This window comes from Oryctolagus cuniculus, chromosome X (assembly GCF_051225735.1).
Source record: "Oryctolagus cuniculus isolate XC-2025 breed Fujian yellow rabbit chromosome X, ASM5122573v1, whole genome shotgun sequence".
Lineage (NCBI taxonomy): Eukaryota > Metazoa > Chordata > Mammalia > Lagomorpha > Leporidae > Oryctolagus > Oryctolagus cuniculus.
In genome coordinates, this window is record NC_142888.1 from 32,526,362 (window position 1) to 32,550,392 (window position 24,031).

The 24,031-nt window shown below is 42.5% G+C and overlaps 1 protein-coding gene across 4 annotated transcripts in view; it reads right to left on the reverse strand.

The window, feature by feature from the left end:
- The window catches only part of ZNF41 (zinc finger protein 41), a 45,040-nt gene that overhangs the window by 16,776 nt on the left and 4,233 nt on the right, over positions 1–24,031 (reverse strand). For all 4 annotated transcript variants that reach the window (XM_051827052.3, XM_070066986.2, XM_051827053.3 and 1 more), the window contains exon 2: positions 9,875–10,097. In XM_051827052.3, coding sequence (XP_051683012.1) covers positions 9,875–9,927 — 53 coding nt within the window. In that variant the 5' untranslated portion in view covers positions 9,928–10,097. The remainder of the gene's footprint in view (positions 1–9,874; positions 10,098–24,031) is intronic.

The following is a 24,031-nucleotide window of genomic DNA, read 5'->3' on the forward strand; positions in this document are numbered from 1 at the left end:
ACCGGGACTAGAACCCGGTGTGCCGGCGCCGCTAGGCGGAGGATTAGCCTAGTGAGCCGCGGCGCCGGCTTCTAACTTTCTTTATAATACTAACAGAAAGCCACCCTCCCTCTCCCCTTAAACACCAGCTCTGACAGTGAAAAGGAGGCAAATATGATTCCAACAGAAGTTTGTGGCTAGGACCAAATAGACAACCTATACTTCCTGTGGGAGCACAAGTGCTCCTGCTGCAATTTGTTCATTACCTACTGGGTCCCTAATAAGATGATATCCTGGGGAAACTCAATATTTGTGGAAACTATCTCCACTCATGGATCAAAAATATTAAAATCACACTCACAGATCAATTTATAGGCATAAATTGGCAGGCTGAAATTCCAGATAGAATTAACTCTTTTTATAGATCAGGGAGTTTTGGCGAGGCCTTATGGCACACCCAAACTACTACACATCTTGGAGTTACAACTATTCATTTAATCTTGAACTGGGACCCCCAACAATTCTAGGTGAGATAATTTACTCAAACTGCACAAATATCGTTAGAACACTCTTGAAACAACATTTCTGGAGAGTAAACCATAACTAGTCCCTCCAAAGGCAGAAGAGGGACCTTTTTGTTGAGATAGGTAATGAGACTAGGGATACTTGGGCAGGCTGAATTTTTGGCCAATGAAGAAAGATATTCATTGGTAAAAGACTAAGGCAAACAGCATAAATGCTCCTTCAGGAAAAAGAAGGATGGAAAATCTATTTAATGGTAATGCTGTCTACTTCAATGGTTAGGAGACCCAGCAAACTATGAAAACCCATTCACAGACTTGTTGCTGAGAACCAGCTTGTCCGTTCGGATCTGGCTGAAAAGCCCATGAGAGTATTTCAGGCATGGAAAGCCAAGACACTCTGGCAAAACAAAACAAAACAAACAAAACAAACAAACAAACAAACAAAAAAAAAAAACAAAAAAAACAACAAGCACCTAAATGAAAGATCTCTGTGAGTGAGATCCCAGTGGAAAGAACAGGTCTTCAAAGAAGGAGGTACCTTTCTCTGAAGGGGGAGAGAACCTCCACTTTGACTATGACCTTGTCTAAACAAGATAAGAATCGGAGAACTCAGAGGGCTTCCATAGCCTTGGAAACTCATGACTGGAGCATAGGGAGATTACTGATGCCATAGACAGGAGTGTCAATTGGTAAAGTCAACAACAGGAGTCACTGTGCACTTACTCCTCATGTAGGATCTCTGTCCTTAATGTGCTGTACATTGAGATTTAATGCTATAACGAGTACTCAAACAGTATATTTCACTTTGTGTTTCTATGGGGGTGCAAACTGTTGAAATCTTTACTTAATGTATACTAAACTGATCTTCTGTAAAAAAAAAAAAAGAAATTATCAATTCCCAACTTGACTCTCACTGGGATTAAACATGACAATAGGTCTGATCTTATTTCATCATCATTTAAAAAATCATCTATTATTTTTCACTTTATGTTTCTGTGTGGGAGCAAACTGTTGAAATCTTTACTTAATGTATACTAAGCTCATCTTCTGTATATTAAGAGAATCGAAAATGAATCTTGATGTGAATGGAAGGGGAGAGGGAGTGGGAAAGGGGAGGGTTGCAGGTGGGAGGGACGGTATGGGGGGGAAGCCATTGTAATCCATAAGTCGTACTTTGGAAATTTATATTCATTAAATAAAAGTTAAAAAAAAAGAAAAAAAAAGAACCAGCTTGTAACATGACTTTTAACCATTTTGTTGCAAATGGAGCCAGTGGTAGGACTGAGACAATGGCCTACCTTAGTTAATGCTGAAGCACAGTCCAGCAACTTCGGGAAAAATTATGGATTCCTTGATTTATGGAAAATTTAGGTGGGAAATGTAACCTAAGATATTGTATTTTAAAAACTCATGTTCCCAGGCTAAGCATTGTTATAAAATATTTCATTGTCCAGTTAGTTGGCCTAAGAACTATAATAAATAATATTAGGTTGCAGGGCCAGCACCATGGCTCACTTGGTTAATCCTCTGCCTGCGGTGCTGGCGTCCCATATGGGCACTGGTTCTAGTCCTGGTTGCTCCTCTTCCAGTCCAGCTCTCTGCTGTGGCCCAGGAGGGCAGTGGAGGATGGCCCAAGTGCTTGGGGCCCTGTACCCGCATGGGAGAGCAGGAAGAAGCACCTGGCTCCTGGCTTTGGATCAGCGCAGCGCTGGACAAGGCAGCCATTTGGGGAGTGAACCAATGGAAGGAAGACCTTTCTCTCTGTCTCTCTCTCTCACTGTCTATAACTCTACCTGTCAAAAAAAAAAAAAAATACTAGGTTGCCTCCCATGGGTAACCAAAGAGGTATATCCACAGACCAATTGGCACCTAGACTTCTCACAGGTCTGGCCTACCAATTTGGTAGATTGGAAAGGGCTGTTTTTGTTGGGAAGGACTTCTGGATGATACAACCTTTAGGACTTCGCTGCAACAAAACCTCATATATTCACAATAAGACCAGTATTTGGTGTAATACTAAGATAATTGGAAAGTTAGAGCTATCCTCTTCCAGTAAGTCCTATAACAACTTAGATGCAGAAGACCAGCTCTTTCTTGAATTAAAGTTACATCCTCTGCATGATGTAATCCCAATGGAAATGGGATTAGTTAAAATTACAAAACCAAGATTTAATAATGATACTACAAACTTCTAATGAGGTCTACCACAAGGTCCAATGGCTGTAAATAAAGAAGACAAACACACATTGGAGTTGGTTAAAGGAATACAACAAGGGTTGCATGGGAATTTTTTGGTTGGTTAGGATGTATATTACCATCTGATTCAGTATACTCTTTTTGGAGCATGTACTTTATATAATCATTCTTACTGCTAATTGTTTCAGATGTTGTTTATTATATATGTTATAGATTTTGTATGTATATTTGCTTGAAAATGTTAGTCTGCATGCCATAGATGTGGTCAGACCCAAATGAAAACCCAAATCATGATGCTCTAGGCAGGCATATAGGATAAAATTGATTAGGTTTGTGAGCTGGAAGGCCACGCCTTCACCATGCCCCAGTGTGACCTTATACCCCTACCTGACCACACCTGTTTGCCCACCGGCCAATCAGGCTAATTAACCACTCCCCTTTGGAAGTGGATTAAAGGCCTGGGACACAGTGGGCCCACCCTTTTTTCTTTGGCCTTTTGCCATTGAGGGCCCTTGCTGCCCTGCGCCTCCAGGGCACGTGGTCTCTGGGCCACCCGTTCCATGCTTCCTAGCCTACATGCTCCTCCACATGGCTGGCTCCTAGTACTCGGTATGAATCCAGATTTCCCTCTCTCTCTCAGATAGGGCCCTCACTCTCCTATGCATTTCTCCCACTGAATAAAAAGCCTACAAACTTATCATGCTGCTTTGTTCATTTATGCTGGTATTCAGAATTCTTCTCTGAATATTAGGCAAGAACCCACACAGGCTTATTAATATTGTAAATTTATTAATAAGCACATGGTGATATCATAATTGGCACCCCATATTCTAATATCATATGGCACCCCAGATGGGATTTTTAGGGGGTCAGCCTCCGGTTTCAATGACAGCACAACAACTAGGTGTGATCCAAGATATTATTTAGTCATAACTCTATCCTAGACCTATACAGCCTCAAATCATTGCTGTATCACCACTGAGAGACCTCCTGGGAATGAGCCTTCCCAGTTTTGTGAGATCATCTTGTGATTGGGCTTACATATGCACAAGCTAGTCATATGTGGCCAACAGGGACAGCTGAGAACAAACTGCCCCTAAAAAGCCTACAAAGCATTCAAGAGATATACCTGCTGGGACCCATCCGAGCACTGTTGTGTACAAAGCTATTCTTGTCAGTCAATTTGACTCAGGTCATGTGCAGCACAAGGTCTATTTCATCTTAGCCATCTGCAGCAGCTTTGCACAATCCTTTTGTTCTTTATCTATACATTCCCTTTGTGTGTGTGTGTGTGTGTGTATAAAATCCTTCTTCAGATGAATCAATAGCCTTGTTTGCAGCATGTCCTGTCTCTGAAGATGCTGGTAATGAATCATGCTAGAAAAACAGCAATTGCCTGTGAGAAACTCACCCTCACTTACCTAAAGCCTGCCTTTTTTGGACCAAATCAATGTATGTTCCTCATATAATGATAAAGGAAAATTTACTGTTTTGGAAAATATAAATTCTCACTAAAATTCGACCATTTTGGAACACTTACTAAGACTCCTTAAAAGTCATTTGGCTTATGTTTCCCAGGCCTAGTTCATTCATATTCTATCATGAATAAACTTACATTAACATTTTATTTATTTAAAAGGCAGAGAGAGAGAACAGATCTCCCATCTACTGGTTCATTCCCCAAATGCCCACAACAACCAGAGCTGACCCAGGCTGAAGTAAGGGACCAGAAACTCTATCTAGGTCCCCTTATGTGGGTGGCAGGGACTCAATAGGAAGCTGGAATCAGAAGTAGAACTGAAAGTTAAACTGAGGCACGCCAGCGTGGATGCAGGCATCCCAAGCAGTGTCTTAACCACTGTGCTAAAAGCCTTTCCCTAGAGTCTGATTATTTCTGTCAACATTCTGGTCATTACCCAGGACCCCTGCTGGACATCCAGCTGCAAACACATGTTCACTGCTCCCTCAAGCTGTTCCCTAAACCTTGGTGACTGCTCCCTGTGCCACATGCTTCCTGGTACCCTAGGCCATTGTGCAGCCTTAGAGGCTCTTCTCTCATCCTTCCCCGGTTCCAGGGATCTACCCCTTCGCTGATCTCTCTACCTGTTCTATAATCTCAGCAAGTGTCTCCCTGTCCCTCTGGCTGCTATCCATTATCAGGAGTCTATTTCCTGTTTCTTGTTCTCTAGTATCCCTGCCTTTTCCCTATACCATAACAGTCTCTTCTACACCAAGGAAATGGTCCCTGATTCCTTGGGAGGTTGCTTATCTCTCAGGCTCATATCTGGTTCCTTGAATATTCTGGTTTTTCTTCCCCATTTTATCGGATTCTTCTGCTTCCTCACAGCTCTGGATGCTTCCTGCTCCCCCTGACTGCTACCTGGTTCCTCTATTTTCTGGTTTCATCCTTGTATTTCCTAAGTCTTCTGATTTTCTTTAACCTCTGGCTCTTCCCTGCTCCCCAGTGATGACCACCTAATGTACTTGGTCTCTGGCTGCTACTCAGCAGCTGACTGGAGTTCCCTGTGTCCTCTGGGCCCCTGGGCTCTTCTCCATCTCCGCTAAATGCACCTTGTTCCCTCCAGGTGTTCCCTGTTCCTTATCTCGCTGCTATGCCCTGTGGATGTCTCCTGGCCTTATTTTTCTTCTTTACCACTCTGCTTGTTTTTCAGCTTCAGCCACTAGTTCTTCTTGGTCCAAGTGGCTGCTCTCCATCCCTTAGGGACAGTTTTATTGGTTCTTGGTATCTTTGTCTATACCCTGCTCCCTGAGAGCTAATGAAAAAACCAAGAACCTCACAAACTAATATGCGAATAACTCATATGCACCAAGGTCTTGGTCATGTCTGTCTCTTGTTGAGAAAGGCTGGCGAGGCCTGTGCTTGGTAAGGAAGCAATGAATGGAGAAATGTGCCGTGCAGAGCCCAGAATCAGTTGTCTAGAAATCCCCACAATAATGCGCAAGAAGGCCATTTGCAGGACTGGGGAGGACCAAATGGCATAGCCCCAGCGTGTGTGTGGTTGTGAAGGTGATTACTGAGCAGAGCTTAGACGAGTGAAAGCACGCCACTATCAAGCACTGACTCATGTACCACTTCATGCCCCATCCCTTTCACTCCAAAAAGCAATTTTGACTTAGGAAAGAGATTTACATATAGGAATTTTACCCACTGCAGTTTTAATCATAACATAAAACCTGGAATACCCTAACTGCATTTTAGTAGAGGACTACTTGGTGGGGGGGGGGGGTGATGATGGGAATTTGGTGAAAATATACAAAGTTTTGGTTAGGCAGCAGGAATAAGCTTTTAGGGCCTGTTGAAGAGCATGGTGACTCCAGTGAATGACAATGCAATGGAATCTCCCTTCTCTGGTTTCGCTTTCCAAGGCCTCGGTTACTTGCGACCAAGCAACCACAGTCCAAAAATATTTTTTTTTTGACAGGCAGAGTGGACAGTGAGAGAGAAAGACAGAGAGAAAGGTCTTCCTTTGCCGTTGGTTCACCCTACAATGGCTGCCGCGGCCGGCGCGCTGCGGCTGGCGCACCGCGCTGATCCGATGGCAGGAGCCAGGAGCCAGGTGCTTTTCCTGGTCTCCCATGGGGTGCAGAGCCCAAGCACCTGGGCCATCCTCCACTGCACTCCCTGGCCACAGCAGAGAGCTGGCCTGGAAGAGGGGCAACCGGGACAGAATCCGGCGCCCCAACCGGGACTAGAACCCGGTGTGCCGGCGCCGCAAGGCGGAGGATTAGCCTAGTGAGCCGTGGCGCCGGCCCAAAAATATTAAATGAAAACTTCCATATTTTGAGAGACCACATTTGCATAATCTTTATTATTGTAATTGATCTTTTTCATTGTTAGTTACTATTGTTAAACTCTCACTGTGCCCAGTTTATAAATTAAACTTTATAATGTATATATGTATGTATAGGAAAAATCATAGCATATATAGGTACTATCCTCAGTTTCAGGTATCCATTGGGAATCTTGCAACATATTCCCCATGGATAAGAGAGGACCACTGTACTTGGATTCAAAGTTGCTAAGAGGGGCCGACACTGTGGTGTAGCGGGTAAAGCTGCCACCTGCAGTGCTGGAATCCCATATTGGCGCCGGTTCGAGTCCCAGCTGCTCCACTTCCAATCCAGCTCTCTGCTATGGCCTGGGAAAGCAGTGGAAGATGGCCCAAGTCCTTGGGCCCCTGCACCCACTTGGGAGACCCAGAAGTGAAGAAGCAACTGGCTGCTGGCTTCAGATCAGCCCGGCTCCAGCCATTACAGCCATTTGGGGAGTGAACCAGTGGATGGACGACCTCTCTCTCTCTCTCTCTCTCTCTCTGCCTCTCCTTCTCTCTCTGTGTAACTCTTTCAAATAAATGAATAAATCTTTTTTTAAAAAAAAGTTGCTAAGAGAGCAGATTTCAAATATTCACATGACACACACACAAAATGGTAAATATGTAACATGATAGAGATTAATTTGATTTCATCATCCTACAATTTATACATATATCAAAATATCTCATTGCACCCCATAAGTATCTACAATTATCACTTTTCAATTAAAAGTAAAATTTTTAAAATAGAAAGCTAGTTAAATTATGGACATTATATGTATATGAAGAAAACATTTACTGTCTAGAAAACTACTGGTTAAAAAGGAGGTAACCAGGGTAGCAGTTTGGCCTAGCAGGTAAGACATCAGCTGAGACATCTGCAGCCCGTATTGGAGTGCCTGGTTTCAGTCCCAGCTCCACTCCTGATTCCAGCTTCCTGCTAATGTGCACCCAGGGAGGCAAAAGGTGATTGCTCAAGTAGTTGGGTCCCTGTCACCCTGCTATGAGACTCGGATTGAGTTCCTGAGTCGTGCCTTCATCCTGGCCCAGTCCTAGACTTTATAGGTATTTGGGGAATGAACCAGGACACAGAAGCTCTATTTCTCTGGATTGCTCATTCTCTCTATTCCTCTCTCTCATTCTCAAATAGATAGATAGGTAAGTAAATAAATAAAGAGAGGGTTCTGTCCTTTACAAAAAAGTGATAAACAAAAATACCATTCCATTTTTAAACTTAAATTAAAAAAATATATTTAATTGATAGGTAGTAATTGTACATACGTTTGGGCTACAGTGTGACATTTCAATATATCTATACAATGTTTAATGATCAGATGAGGGTAACTGGCATATTCATCACCTCAGACTTATCATTCCTTTGAGTCAAGATCATTCAAATGCTCTCTATGGGGCTGATATTGTGGTATAGCAGGTAAACCTACGGCCTGCAATGCCGGCATCCCATATGGGCACCAGTTCGAGTACCGGCTGTTCCACTTCTGATCCAGCTCCCTGCCAATGCACCTGGGTAGGCAGCAAAGGATGGCCCAAGTATTTGGACCCCTGCCACCCACATGAGAAACCTGGATGAAGCTCTTGGCTCCTGCCTTTGGCCTGGCTCAGCACTGGCTGTTGTGGCCATCTGGGGAGTGAACCAACAGATAAAAGATCTCTCTCTCTCTCTTTCTCTCTCAAATAAATAAATCTTTTTTTTTTAAAAATCCCTTATGCTCTATTAGCTATGAGGGGATTTCAAAGAGCTCATGGGAAATGGAATTAAAAGATAGGTTTCTCTTACCAAAAAAACCCAAAATCTTTGAAATCCATGCATATGTAGACTCTTCAAAAAGTTCATGGAAAATGCATATTATTAAAATAAAACTGCAAAGGTTTCACACTTTTTTGCACGAAAACAACACTATATTTTAACTCCACTTTCCACTCTTTGAAGTACCCTTGTATTTTGAAATATTTTATATGCTATGCACGGAAACTCACAGCCCCCCACAAATGCCCACACACACGCACACATGCACATACATAGGAAAAAAACAGCCAAAAGGAAAAAGAACTAAAGGTTAAAAATGGTTACCTTTGGGTAATTCTGGGATTCCAAGTAATTTTTTAAATTATTGTTTATTTGTGAACGTGTCTGTGATTTTTTTTTAAAAAATTATTTATTTATTTGAGAGGTAGAGTTACAGACACAGAGAGTGAGAAGGAGGGACAGAGAGAGACAGAGAGGTTTTCCATCCGCTGGTTCATTCCCCAAATGGTCGCAATGGCTGGAGCTAGGACAATTGGAAGCCAGAAGCCAGGAGCTTCTTCAGGGTTTCCCAAGTGGGTGCAGGGGTTCAAGGACTTGGGCCATCTTCTACTGCTTTCCCAGGCCACAGCAGAGAGATGGATCGGAAGTGGAGCAGCTGGGACTCGAACCGGCGCCCATATGGGATTCAGGCACTGCGCCACAGGGCCAGCCCCTGTCTGTGCTTTTTAAAAACACTTAATCCTGAAATTATGTCATGACAAAAAGCAAAATAAATGTTAAGAGTTTAATATTATCTTAATGACCACGTGAGCCTGAGCCCTGTGACAAGCAGCCCTTCCAGGAGGCCACAACATCTGTGAGAAGCTGGGAGCGGAGGGACTGTGGGCGGGACTGGGCTCTCACCTCTTCCTCCTCTTACAAAGGGGCTCTGGGCGGGAGCCTTGGTCTCAGCTGCAGTGCGGGGAGTGGGGCGGACAGGGTCAGAGACCTGGCTCCAGTCTAGCGCGGTCACCGCCCACCCGAGAGGCCTGCACAGCTCCTGCCCCTTTGCAGGCCGCTTCTGTCACCTCTGAAAGGAGAAGCGAGGGCCACCAGCGCCCTGGAGACTGCGGCCGCCCTGCTCCCCTGCCTGCTGCTCTCTCTGCTCCAAAGAGAAAGGATTTGCCAGCACCGAAATCAGGACAGAGGCGTGATCAGCAGCTGCTCAGAGACCGCGGGGATGGGCAGCTCAGGTGGGGGTCGGCTGTTGAAGGGTCCCTGGGCTGGGCTGGATGCTCCCGCCTGGACCTTGCCCTCAGACATCTACAAGGAGCTGCTTCACCGTCTCCCTCTGCCCTAGGCCGTGGGGGCTGGACCCTCCACTTTACCCTCTTCCCCGGCAGCCGCGTCTCACCCAGGCCTCTGGATGTGGTGACATAAGCCACGCGGGAGGATCCTGATCTGTGTCTGGGCAGCAAGGCCGGAATCTGCCACTTCTTGTGACTCCCCTGCCCCCACCCCGAGACCTTGGGCACAGGTCGGAGGTACCTCCCTCACTGAGTGCTTTCCTGCCGCTGGATCTGTTCCCGCCTCACCTCTGGGTGACCTGCTGCAGCCTCAGCAGGGGACCATGGCGGGGAGTCCTCATCGGCTACCATGTTCACGCTGACAACTCCGCTCTTCTTCCCAGAAGCTTGGAGCAGGGCAGGCACCTGTGGGTTCAACTGGAGCTGCTGGGGGAGGTGAGCTGGTGACCTAGGGAAGAGCCTGCCGTTGCCACTAGGGGTCTGGCCCCAGACTGCAGAGGCTCTAAGAAACCTGCAAAGACAGGGGCCACGTGGTTAGTCACTCCACATTCACCCTCAAATGCTTCCTGGGGGGTCCCTAGGGGCAGCTCGCTGTGCTGGATACTGTGGGAAAGTTTAGTCAAAGCAACATTAAGTAGTAGCATGGAATACGGGGGAAATGAATGAGATCTGCTGCAACATGAACGAAGGTTTGATGTCCAGCTCTTCTCCGTTCTAGCTGGAATCTAGCAGAGTCACTTTAGGCCGTTTCTTCATTTTTTAAAACAGGATGGAAACACCCATCTTATGGGGTTGTTAGATGAGATGATGCATCTAAAGCACACCCACCCACCTGGCACCTGGCACGCACTCAATCACCAGGGTTGCTATTACTGCAAGGTGCAAGACATATTTTATTAGGTACCTCATGTTATTTCCACTCATCCTGTAGCCAAGGCATTGTTATTATTTTTATTTTTTACTCTTATTCTCATATATCATCAGAAAATGTTGTTCAGAAATGCTAAGAAATTTGCCCCAGGATCACTCAGATTAGGGGCAAGAATTCAAACCCAAGGTGTGTCTGGTTCTAAAGTCCATTTTCTTAAGCGCTGAGCTGTATTGGTTTTCTATACATGGCAGAGTCACAGTAAACATTATTTCTGTTTCCTGCCACCTTCAAAGTGCTCTAGCTGAGGAGCAACTGTGTCCCATGCACATAAGCTGAGCTTCTGTGCAACTAGGTGTATATTCTGGGCGATTTATAAAACCTATCTTCTGTCGAAGATAAAAACTGAAATTCTCCTCCCCCACAATCCCCATCTGGGTCCTGAAAACCAGCAGGTGTGTGCGAGCTCCTGGATCATTAGCCCACAGTTCCTGACAAAAACTGTCCCAAATAATGCCATTGACTCATTTCCACAGGCTTCTCAGTCACCAACATACCAGCAACAGAAAATTAACGTTGATCTGCTCAAGGGGTGAAAATGTTGAGACCTTGAGCACCAAATCTGACCTTTAGGACCTCATAACGCACAGCCCAATGAGAAAGTCAGTGAATCCTATAACACCTGTAGGACTAGCCATTCTGGTGTAGCACATACCAACTCACACAGTCCTGCAATAACCAGTGTCCACAGGCCCCAATCCATGACTCCTACAAGATGCCCCCAAGCTGAGTCCTCCCAAATTTTAAACATTCACCACCCCAGCCCCCAAATCAATAACTCTCAGAGACTGAACCAAACACTGCAGGAACTTACATGTACAACTCTTACAAAACCTCAAGGATTTCTACAGAGTTCTCAATCATTTACTTACATGCATAGCTCTAATTATCCGCCTTCAAGGATTTCCTGAAAGTGTCACTCCTGGCTGCCTTGTGAATGATTCCTCTAGGCTCTGGGTTATCTAATCCTATTGGACTCTAACTCATTGATCCTTCCCCACAGAAATTTCCTGAGTCATTGACTGCCAGAGGAATCCAATCAAACCCGAATCTGGTATGACATTTCACTTCAAGGATAAAAAGAAAACCTAAAAGTACATTCAGGCAGAAACAACGAATTATTTACAATGAAAAGGGATCACAATGGTACCTGACTTCTTCTTTGCAATGATAGAAGTTGTATAAGAAGAAAATATCTGAGAGTTATCAAGAGAAAAGGACTGAAATCCAAGAATTTTAAACCTGTCCTAGCTAGATGCCATTCTTTTATCAGAGCAAAAGAATGTCAATTTCAGACATCAAGCCAGTCATAGCATAATATGCCATTATTCCTATCTCAGGACAACAGTCAAGGGACTAGTCTACACAATTATAAACTGAATAGTAACAAAAACCTTAAGCAGGAAGAAAGTAGTTTTAAGAGGTGATTCTTACAACTGATAACATGATAACATCTGAATAATGAAAGATAACGTAATTAGGCTTTTGGAGTAAATAAAGCTATTATTAAGCAGGAACTTAAAAAAAACCCTGGGATATTCCACTTAGCATAATGTCCTCCAGGTTCATCCACAATGTCACAAACGGCAATATTCCCCCTTTCAGGACTCAGTAACACTCCCTTGTACATACATAACACAATTTCTTTATCCATTCGTCCAGTGAAGGACATTTATGCTGTTTCCATGTCTTGGTATTTCTCCAGTGTACTGATTTCATTTCCTTTGTGTATATTTTGAAATCTTAGCATGTGAGGAGTCTTCAAAAGTTTGTGGAAATGCGTATTATGTAAAAACTATGCATGGATTTCAATTTTTTGCACCTAAACAGATCTTCATTCCAGATTTCCACGAACTTTTTGAAGTGCCCTCATATTTCTCTGATGATTAGTGATGCTGAGCACCTTTTCAAAGGCATGTCTTGGCTGTTTAAATGCCTTTTTTTAATATTTACTTTATTTTGAAAGTCAGAGTTACCAGAGAGGGAGAAGAGAGAGGGAGAGAAAGAGAGAGAGAGAGTGAGAGCGAGAAGTCTTCCATCCAGTGGTTCACTCCCTAGATGGCTGCAATGGCCAAAGCCAGGAGCCAAGAACTTCATCCAGGTCTCTCATGTGGATGGCAGGGGCCCAAACACTTGAGCCATCTTCTGCTGCCTTCACAGGTGGATTAGCAGGAAGCTAGATGGGAAGTGGAGCAGCCAAGACATGAATCAGCATTCATGTCAGATGCTGGCATCACAGGCAGCGGCTTTACCTGCTACGCCACAATGCCAGCCCCCGGTTTTTATGCCTTCTTTGAAAAAATGTCTATTCGGGTCCTTGGTTCAATTTTTTAGATTTAATTTTTTTTTTTTTATTTTACATTTGACTTGAAAGTTTGGGGCACAGAGAGAAAGGGAGAGAGAGAACTAGATGAAGAGAGATCTTTAATCTGCTTCTTCACTCCCCAAATGCCTGTAATATAGCCAGGGCTGGGCCAGGCCAAAGCCAGGAGAATGGAATCCAATCCAGGTCTCTCATGTGGGTGGTAAGGCCCCGAGCACTTGAGCCATCATCTGCTGCGTCTCGAGGTACCCATTAGCAGGAAGCTACACTTGATCTTAGCCAAAAGGCCGAGAAGCGATTAGCAGGAAGCTGCAGTGGAAACGGAGAGGTTGAGACTTGAGACTTGAACGAGGCACTCCAATACGGAATGTGGGATCCACACTCTGGATATGAACATCTTATCAAATACATGATTCAAAAATATTTTCTCCCTGGGGCTGGCGCTGTGGCACAGAGGGTTAATGCCCTGGCCTGAAGCGCCAGCATCCCATATGGGTGCCGGTTTGTGTCCCAGCTGCTTCACTTCCAATCCAGCTCTCTGCTATGGCCTGGGATAGCAGTGGAGGATGGCCCAGGTCCTTGGGCTCCTCACCCGTGTGGGAGACCTGGAGGAAGCTCCTGGCTCCTGGCTTTGGATTGGCACAGCTCTGGCCGTTGCAGTCAACTGGGGAGTGAACCATTGGATGGAAGACCTCTCTCTCTCTCTCTCTGCCTTTCCTCTCTCTGTGTAACTCTGACATAAAAATAAATAAATAAATCTTTAAAAAATTTTTCTCCCAAACCTTGGATGATCTTTTCACTGTGTTGATTGTTTCCTCTGTTGTACAAAGATAGGGGAAGAGAGGGAGAAGAAATGAGATGTTGATGAAAGGGTATGAACTTACAGTTATGTCAGATACAGAATTCTAGAGATCTAATGTATAGCAAGAGGACTAGAATTAAGAATATCATATTGTACAAAGAACTAAAAGATGACAATTGTCTATGAACCTTTTAAAGTCCTTTTGTATATTAAAAATTGCTAAATGAGTATATTTTAGGCAATCACACACACACACACTACGATGGAAGGTGATAGGAATGTTAAACTTCTTACTTGTAGTAAGCATTTTTTAACCAATTTATCTTCTATACAAATATCAAATCCAATACTCTGATATGCTTATCATGGAAAGCTTGGCAAATGTTTGGCTGAACAGAATAAAAAATACAAACAGTTTTTATTATTTGTGTTATAGTCAATGACTCAAAAAGATTATTATGTCCAATTTATGCCTAAAATTCAGATTTGTTAGGATTTTTGCTGGGAATTCATGTCTTGATATAGAAGATGTATATATAGCTTGTAGACCCTGGTTACAGACCAAAAAGATTTGTTTTAGGAGGAAAATAGGAGTTGTTCCCATACTAAGGATTTCTTGGAGGGACCCAGAAATGGAAACTTTGTGGCCTTAAGAGAAAATTCATATTTAGTCTGGGTGGGATACTTTACAGACACAGGACTACCATTGCATTTTTATAATTTCTTTCACTTTTTTTCATAACAATGTGTACACCCAAGGCCAAGGTTTATATTCTGAAAGCAAACTACAATTCAGATCCAAACAAAAGGTTTGGTTCACTCATTTTTGAAGCTAGACATTATAAAATTGTGTACTCAAAAACTTATAACCACATCTGAGTCTATGTCAAATTTTTCATGTCAAATTTTATGTTGCAATCATTAAGGTGTGAAAAAATAAGATTGGAAAAAAAAGAGTTTTTCAAAGTAGGAGGCGGAATAATAGCCCTGAAATATACCCACACCCTAATCCCTGGAATACATGAATGAATGTATCAGACACAGCAAAGAGATTGTGAAGATGTGATTAAGGTTACGGACCTGCAAAGGGGAAATCATCCTAAATTATACCGTGGGCTCAATCTCTTTGCATAGGCTCTGAAAACTCTGTAACTTTCCCCAACTGCACCGATTAGAAATATGTCAGATGACAAGTGTTCCATCTGCCATCTCTTGCTTTCAAGGAAGAAGGGGATCATAATCCAAGGAACTCAGGCTGCCCCCTGGAGGGAACATCCAACAGGCAAAGAATCATGTAGCCCAGGACCAAGGTGTAAGTCTGAGGACTGCACACCCTGAGGTTTACAGTTCCTAGTGTCATGGCCACCAAAGTTCTGAAGGTCAGAATTCCAAAGCCAGTGTCACTCAGTGTCGCTGGGATACAGTCAAGGGGTTCACTGGGCTACCGCTTCCTGGAAGTTTTCCGGGAGGATCTGTTTCCCTGCCATGTCTGCTCCCTACAGGGCTCCTGGATGTGGACGCATTTTACTAAGGATATGTATATACAAAATCATGATATGTACCTTAACCTTTTGCAATTAAAAAATACCCTGGGGAAAATATCTAGTGAAATGAGAGGGAGAAGGCAATGCATTTCCATGAGCATATATTGAGACAATATAAAATGGACCTAGTGATGAAGAAGCAACAATCATATTTTTAAGCAATGTCAAGGCATCCACTAGCAGAACTTCATAAAAATAATTAAAATTCCAAACTGTCACAATTTCAAAATTACAGTAATGTAGAGGGGGATTAAGAGAGACATGCTTGGGGCAGCTGTTGTGGTCTAGCTTTAAGCTACTGCCTGGGACACCCATATCCCATATCGAAGTGCCAGTTTGTGTCTCAGCTACTCCATTTCCAGTCCAGCTCACTACTAACATGCCTGGGATGCACTTGAGCTCCTGCCACCCACTGGGAGACTCAGATGGAGTTCCTGGCTCCTGCCTCCCGCCTGGCGCAGCCCCAGCTTTTGTAGCCATACCATCAGAGGAAAGGTCTCTCCCTGTCTCTATCACTCTGCCTTTTAAATAAATAAATAAGTAAGTAGAGAGAGCCAAGTCAGTAAACTTACGAAAAGAGAAAGATAGCAAACATCAACTAAGCAAAATAAGTAGTAAACATAAAATAATGGGAGGCATAAAATTTAGCGTATGAGTGTTAGAATCCAACAAAAAGACAAAAATGTTTGAAATGAAGTACTGGGTAGAAATACATTATATTATTATCGTTCTTTTCTTTACGGTTGGTACTCGTTTTGTCTTAGTTTGGAGATCTCTTCTATGTCAGGGTCATCATATAGGTCAGTTTTTCATTACTACAACTGTGTGGACCCAGCTTGTCATGACGGCAGCAGTTCCAGTAAACACTATCTTGCCCTGATGGTAACCCTGATGGTCATTTCAAACCTTACCGGATAAACAAAGCTGTAAAGATAATCTGCTACTCTCATCTGAAGCTTTTATCTGATGCCTGGAATGTCTCATAAAAAAAAGTCCAGGTGCATTCGAATTAGGCACAGGACACCATTGTCTTTAAAAACGCTTTTTCTCCAGTGTGGTGGTGCAGGCACCTGAGACCAAGTTTCTGTCCCTAAATCATCCCAAATAAACTATACTATCTGTAAGTTTGGATCTGTGCTCTTTCGTTGGTCTCATGGCACCTTCCACCTTTGGTGGCCGATTTTCATATACTGGGTTTCTTGAAACAACAGGAAAAGTACTTGAGGTAATCTAACTTTTTATAAAGAGGCTTATTTTGGCTCACAATTCTGGATATTGAAAGTCCAAACAGCAGGCTAAGTTTCTACCCTCTTAACTCATCGTGTCACATCATCTTAATATAGGTCACCTACGAAAACTTAAACTGAACAATAAATATAGCACTTACGGTAACTGAAATAAATACTATATTTTAGAGTCCTATTCTTTTGAGAAAGTACTAGATGAATGATTAGAGCATTAAAATATCTTAAATTCATTGTGAAAATTGCATAAACTTACTGCCGAAGTTATTAAGTATTCAGTTGAACAAAAGATTACGTACATAACTGATCTTTAATATAAGAAATGCATTTGGGGCCAACACTGTGGCATAGTGGGCTAAGCCTCCGCCTGTGGCACTGGCATCCCATATGGGTGCTGGTTCTGGTCCCAGATGCTCCTCTTCCAATCCAGCTCTCTGCTATGGCCTGGGAAAGCAGTAGAAGATATCCCAAGTGCTTGGGCCCCTGCACCCTCATGGGAGATCCGGAAGAAGCTCCTGGCTCCTGGCTTTGGATCCGCCCAGCTCCAGCCCTTGCAGCCATTTGGGGAGTGAACTAGTGGGTGGAAGACCTTTCTCTCTGTTTCTCTCTGCCTCTGTAACTCTTCCTCTCAAATAAATAAATAAATAAATCTTTAAAAATGCACTCACTACAGTATTTTCTGGAACTAGGCTGCATTTTATGTCAAGGAATGCCCTATACTTCAAGTTATCAATGCTCAGAGACAGTTGTCTTATAAATAGGGCACTGGGACAATGTAAACTTTGTAGTACTGCGTAGTGGACTGCACTGCTGCCTGAAAACTTGAACACTGCTATTTGTGGTTACTTGTTGAAAAATCATGATCTGTGTTTTTTACTTTTCTTAATGATTCCTGCAGTCATTAGGGTGATGTCAGCACTTGAGAGCAGATGAGTGAGTGGAACAGATTTACTGAATGTAATAATGAAGTGTTTTATGTAAATAGTTATGACCATAATACATAGCAAGTGTTTAATTTGCATTATTCTAGAAATAGAAAAATGTGTATATGATTTGCATTGATGCATTTTAATATTTTATGAATCATTAGATTATATATTTTTCCTTGCTGAAGATGCCAGGAAAACATGTTCAGGCACCAACACTTAACTTCAGCCTGGCCCAGCTCCAGCTACTTCAGCCATTTAGGGAGTGAACCAGCAAATGGACAATCTCTCTCTGTCTCTCTGTATCTGTCTGTCTGTCTGTCTCTGCCTTTCAAATAAATAAATAAAACAAAAATAAATAATAAAATTTTAAAAAATTGATAAGAAACTAGATTTAAGACATATTGTGCCCAATATACAGCCAGTCCTCCATATTTGAGTTTTGCCTCTGCAGATTTAACCAAGAGTGAACCAAAACTTTTTTTAAAAAATTTCCAGGGTTGAGCTTTTCATGCAGCAATTAAGTTGCTGCTTGGGAGGCCAGCATCCCATAACAGAGTACCCAGGTATCCATTTGCAATTCTGCTTCCTGTTGATGTACTTCATGCATGCAAGATCTGGATTGAATTCTGGGCTTGCGGCTTCAGCTAGGCCCAACCCTGGCTGTTGCAGACATTTGGGAAGTGAACCAGTGGATGGAAGATGTCTCCCCACTTCTTCAAATAAACTTCTAAAAATAAGTAAATGTGGGGCTAGCGCTGTGGCATAATGGTTTAAGCTGCCTGCTGCGGTGCCAACATCCCATATGGGTGCCAGTTTGAGTCCTGGTTGTTCCACTTCCCATCCAGCTCCCTGCTAATGTGCCTGGGAAGACAGCACAGGATGGCCCAAGTCCTTGGGCCACTGCACCCACATGGGAAGAAGCTTAGCTTCTGGCTTTGGCCTGGCTAAGCCCCGGCTGTCGCCGCCATCTGGGGAGTGAACCAGAAGATGGAAGATCTCATTCTCTATCTCTCTGTCTCTGTTTCTCTTTCTCTGTAACTCTGCGTTTCAAATAAACAAACGTTAAATAATCAAAAGCCCAAGATAAATGAATTAAGTGTGTTAAACCTGATTAGAAAAAGACAACAAAATATCCATGAGAAACCTGATAAAGGTATGAGAGAAAGAAAAAAATATACATATATACATATACACACATAATTCCACAGGTGTGGAAATAATCAAAATAAATGAATGAAATATGTGTAGGTCCAGGAAAACATAAAATGCCTAGCAAACATAAACTACCAAAAATTCACTCTCCAGAAGTGTGGGGAGCAACTGGGAGCAACTCGGACTAGACTAAGTTACTGGAATTAAGACTTATTCTATGCATCTGCTTTCCCACAATATGGCGCTGAGAAGGGAAACAGCTTCTACACAGCTGCCTCCAGTTCAACCAATAAACTGTGGGACCTGCTCCTGATTGGAGGAGAGCAGCGTACTCGGCGTGTGGGTAGCAGAGTTGGGATTGGTGGAAGAGGACTATAAAGGAGGAGAGAGACGGCATGCACCAGAAACATCTAAGAGGAACATCTAAGGGGAACACCTGTGCAGCCCCCGAGAGAGCCGGCCGGCGGTGTGCCGCTCCCCCGCGGAAGTGGGGAATGTGGCAGGGGGGACCGCCCTTCCACGGAGGTGGAAGGGTCGGTAGCCAACCCGGGAAGGACCAGCAGCAAACCCGGGGACGGCCGAGCAGACGAAAGAACAGCGCAGGGTCCTGTGTCGTTCCTCCACGAAGACGGGGAGCGACATAATGGTGCCGTGACTCGGATATGAAGCCTAGGCAAGGTTTAGTGTCGTTCCTCCACGAAGAGGGGGAGCGACATAATGGTGCCGTGACTCGGATATGAAGCCTAGGCAGGGTTCAGTGTCGTTCCTCCACGAAGAGGGGGAGCGACACAGAAGTATAAATCTGTAAAGATCAATAATTAGAGAAAAGAAAATAGTTAAAATTTATCATTTTTAAAAGACATCTGCTCTAAATGTGTTTATAGCAGAACTTTAAAAGAAAATCATGTCTATGCCATTTTCATCCATGAAAAGATATACATTCCCCGGTTTCCTTATAAAAACTGGCATAACCTTCACACCAACACTTGTTAAATATAGTACAAATCAAGAGAACAATAAACAATTTTCCTATAGTGTCAAAAATTCTAAATAAATATACTACTAACTCAAATCCAACCATGACTCTCAAGGAAAATTGCCCTTTACCAAGCAGAACAATTCCACAAAGGCAAGGATGTCCATCCACATTATATATCAATGTAATTCATTACAACAATCAATTAAGGAGAATAACATCATAAGGCTAGGAACATCAAAAAGGCATCTGACATAGTTCAGGAGCCATTCTTAATAAAAATACAAAATAAAATAGGAACATGTATATATGAAAACTACAAGGAGACCTTCAAGAAAATGAAAAGATACCCACAGGATGAGAGAAAATATATGCAAATCACACATCTGACAAGCACTTTGTATCCAGAATATTAAGAACACACAATTCAATAACACAAATAATCCAATCTATAGATAAAGGATATGAATAGATACTTCTCCACTGATAACATACAAATAGCCAACACAGGAAAAGACGCTCAGCATCAGTGACCATTAGGGAAGTGGATATCAAAACCACAATGAAATACCACTTCATGCTTACTATGATGGTGATAAAAGAAGGATGTATTTTTCTCTGAAGGGAGGAGAGAACTTCCACTTGGATTATGGCCTTGTCTAAATACTGACGGAGTTTGTGGATTCAAAAGGCTCCCATAGCCCAGGCAGCTCATGCCAAGAGCCTCGGGTGGTCACTGACATCATACATAAGAGTGTTAATTGTTAAATTAATAACAGGAGTCACTGTGCACTAACTTCCCATGCAGCACCTTTGTCCTTAAAGAGCTGTATTATGAGAGCTAACTGTAAAATTTGTTCTCAGGTTTGTGTGTGTTTGTGTGTGTGTGTGTGGAAATTATTGAAATCTTTAGTATAGAGTTGGTCTTCTGTGTACAAAGTTAATTGAAAATGAATTTTAATAGAGAATGGGACTGGGAAGTGAAGAGAGAGGAGGAGAAGGGGTGGGAGAATGGGTGGGAGGGCGGGTATGGTGGGAAAAATCACTATTTTCCTAAAGTTGTACTTATGAAATTTGTATTCATTAAATAAAGGATTTCTTTGGAAAAAAAAGACAGGTGGATGTTTGGTGCAGTGGTTAAGACATTGCTTGGGGCAGTCACATCCCATATTGGAAGTGCATGGGTGTGAGTCCAGTCTCCACTCTCAATTCCAGCTTCCTGTTAATGAGTACCCTGGGAGGAAGCATCAGGTTGTAACCCATGGGTCCCTGCCACTCATGTGGAATACTTGGTTTGAATTCCAGATTCCTGGTTTCCACCTGGCCAAGTCTTGGCTGTTGTGGACATTTGGGGATTTGGAGACTGAATCATCAGATGGAAGATCTTTCTCTCCCTTTCAGATAAAAAAGTAAAAAGAAGGAGGAGGAGGAAGAAGAAAAACAAGTTGTTTCTCCATATCTGCTACATGCTCTACTTGAATTAACAAACAAAAAGGAAGGAGGAAGGAAGGGAGGGAGGCAGGGAGGGAAGGAAGGAAGGAGGGAGGGAAAAAAAGAGCAAAAGATAGTGACAAGCATTAGCAAGCATGTGACAAATTGGAACCATGCCGTGGCCCACTGATGGGATATGAAGTGGTGCTAATATTTCAGAAAACAGTTGGGCAGTTCTTCAAAATTTTAAACACAGAGCTACCATATGATCTAGTGAGGAAGTTAAAAATACATCACCCTGGCATATTGACTATTTTGAGTTAAAAGGCACTTGAAAAACAGCAGGTGCGAGAGGATCATTGTGACCTTCCTTCTGGTTCTTCAAAGCAGATGAAATTCCTATGTGAACCATGCCCTCCCTCTACTAGAAGGAGAGCAACACTGTCATCATCAAGGGTAGGAAGTGGAGATGGAGACAATTCTGTACAGACTTTGTTAAACTAACTCTTGTTTCAAGGCTTCCCCCACAACAAAATATACTTTTTCAAAATTTAACTATTCTTTGTTCTATCAAGTATGTAACTGATTGATTCTAACTGCATCTTTGGGTTTTTATTTCTTTATGAAGTCTCCCACACCATGTAACATCTATATTAAATACATTTGTATGCTTTTCTGATGCTGCTCTGTCTTATGTGATTTTAATTCTCAGGCCCAGTTGAAAAGAAATCCTAAAAGGGAAGAGATCAAATGTGGCCTCATTCCCCTACACCAGGCAATTCCATTCCTTGGGTATCCATCCAAGAGAAAAATATGTTTATGCAAATATTTGTACACAAAAGTTCATAGCACTATTAGTAAGAGCTAAAAAGTGGAAACAACCCAACGTCCAACAAGTGATATATGGATAAATAAAATGTAGTAGTATGTCTATACAGTAATAAAAATAAAGCTCTGGTTGATGCTGTGGCACAGCGGGTTAAAGCCCTGGCCTGAAGCGCCAGCATCCCATATGGGTGTTGGTTCTAGTCCTGGCTGCTTCTCTTCCGAACCAGCTCTCTGCTATGCCCTGGGAAAGCAGTAAAAGATGGCCCAACCCCTTGGACCCCTGTACCCACGTGGGAGACCTAGAGAAAGCTCCTGGCTCCTGATTTTGGATCGGTGCAGCTTCAGCCGTTGCAGCCATCTGGGGATGGAAGACCTCTCTCTCTCTGTCTCTACCTCCCTTTGTAACTCTGTCTTCAAATAAATAAAATAAATCTTTAAAAAAATAAAGTTTTGTCCTCTCTCTATATATGCAAAGTCAACCAATCATTCATTGGAAATATCTTTTGAAAATCTGAAAATGTATTTTTTCTTGTCATTATTCTCTAAATGATACAGATACAGTACAATGACTATCTACCTATTAGGTACATTATATGAGGTTTTATAAGTAATCTATAGATGGTTTAATGTATATCTAAGGGCATGCATAGGTTGTATGTAAATACTATATCACTTTTGATAAGAAACTTGGGCATCTGGGCAGTCTGGTATTTACAGGATGTCCTGGAACCCCTTTCTCATAGATAGCAAGGAGCAAATGTACTTCTAAAATAGTCCAACTCCTAGAAATAGAGAGTAGAATGGTGGTTACCAGGGGCGAAAAGGAGGGGGAAAGGGAGAGTTGCAATTCAAAAGGTACCCTAGTATGTTTTCTGTTGCTGTTAACAAAATACCTAAGGCTGGGTAACATATAATGAAAAAAGGTTTCTTTAGCTCAGTTGTGGAAGCTGCAAGTCCAGGATTGGGTGGCTCCATCTCACTCCCAGGGTAGATGGCATCAAAATGGCAGGAGTGCATGCAGAGGAGGCCACATGGTGAGATAGGAAGTCAGTGGGGGTCAGGAGCCAGGGTTGCTCTTTGACAACAACTCACTCTCAGGGGAACTAACTGGGGCTCAGTGAGAACTGCATTAATTCCTCTGAAAGCAGCACCCCCAAAGACATAAGTACCTTTCATTAGGCCCCACCTCTTCTAGGTTCTACCACCACAATACTGCCACAGCTTCTGGCCGTGAACCTTTGGGGGACACACTCAAATCACACCCCAACCATAACAGCAGGTATAAAGTTTCAGTTATATAAGATGACCAAGTTCTAGAGACTGCTGTACAATATTGTGCATGCAGTGAACTGAATCATTCACTGAAAATTCTGTTGAGGGTAGATATTATATTAAGTGTTCTTACCACAATGAAAACAAATAAAAGGAATGAAGTACTGATATACGGCATAACATGGATGAACCTTGAAAATATTCTAAGTGATAGAAGACAATCACAAAATGCCATGTATTTTATAATCCCATTCATATAAAATTTTTAGAATATACTAAAGAGATAGTGGTTTTCTGTGGCAGAGGGTAAGAGGTAGGAATGGGGAATGATTGTTAATGGGTATGATGTTTCTTTTTGGGGTGACAAATTATTCTAAAATTAGATTTTGGTGATGGTCACACATTTTTGTGAAAATACCAAGAATCATAGAACAAACCATATGTAAGTTTTAAATTGGTAAATTTTATGGTAAGTGAATTGTGTCAATAGTGCTTTTAACAAAAGCTAGGAAGAAGCAAAGCAGGGTTTCTAATCCAGTATCTTGCAAGGCATAGCTATTCAATAAACATTTATTGAATGAATGAATACTTTTCACTTTCAAATAAAAATGTCCCAGTTATTTTCATTAACATTAGCAACAAGATAGTGATACCCTCCACCATGTGTCACTCAACATTGTTCTCACAGCTCTAGCTAATGTGATAGATGATAAGGTCATCAGAGTTAAGAATCTGAAAGGAAGAGAGTATCCTTTTTAATTAGATATGATATCGTATCTCAAAAAAGTAAGAGACTATGAAAATCAACCAGAATTCATGAGAATTTGATAATTGGATTGGATAAGAAAACTATAAAAACTGATAGATTTTCTCTATGGAAATAGAAAAAAATACGCTAGCCACAATAACAAAAAAGCTACAATATCTAAGTTATCAAACGTTACAATATCTGGGGCTGGTGCCATGGCTCACTTGGCTAATCCTCCACCTGCGGTGCCAGCATCCCATATGGGCGC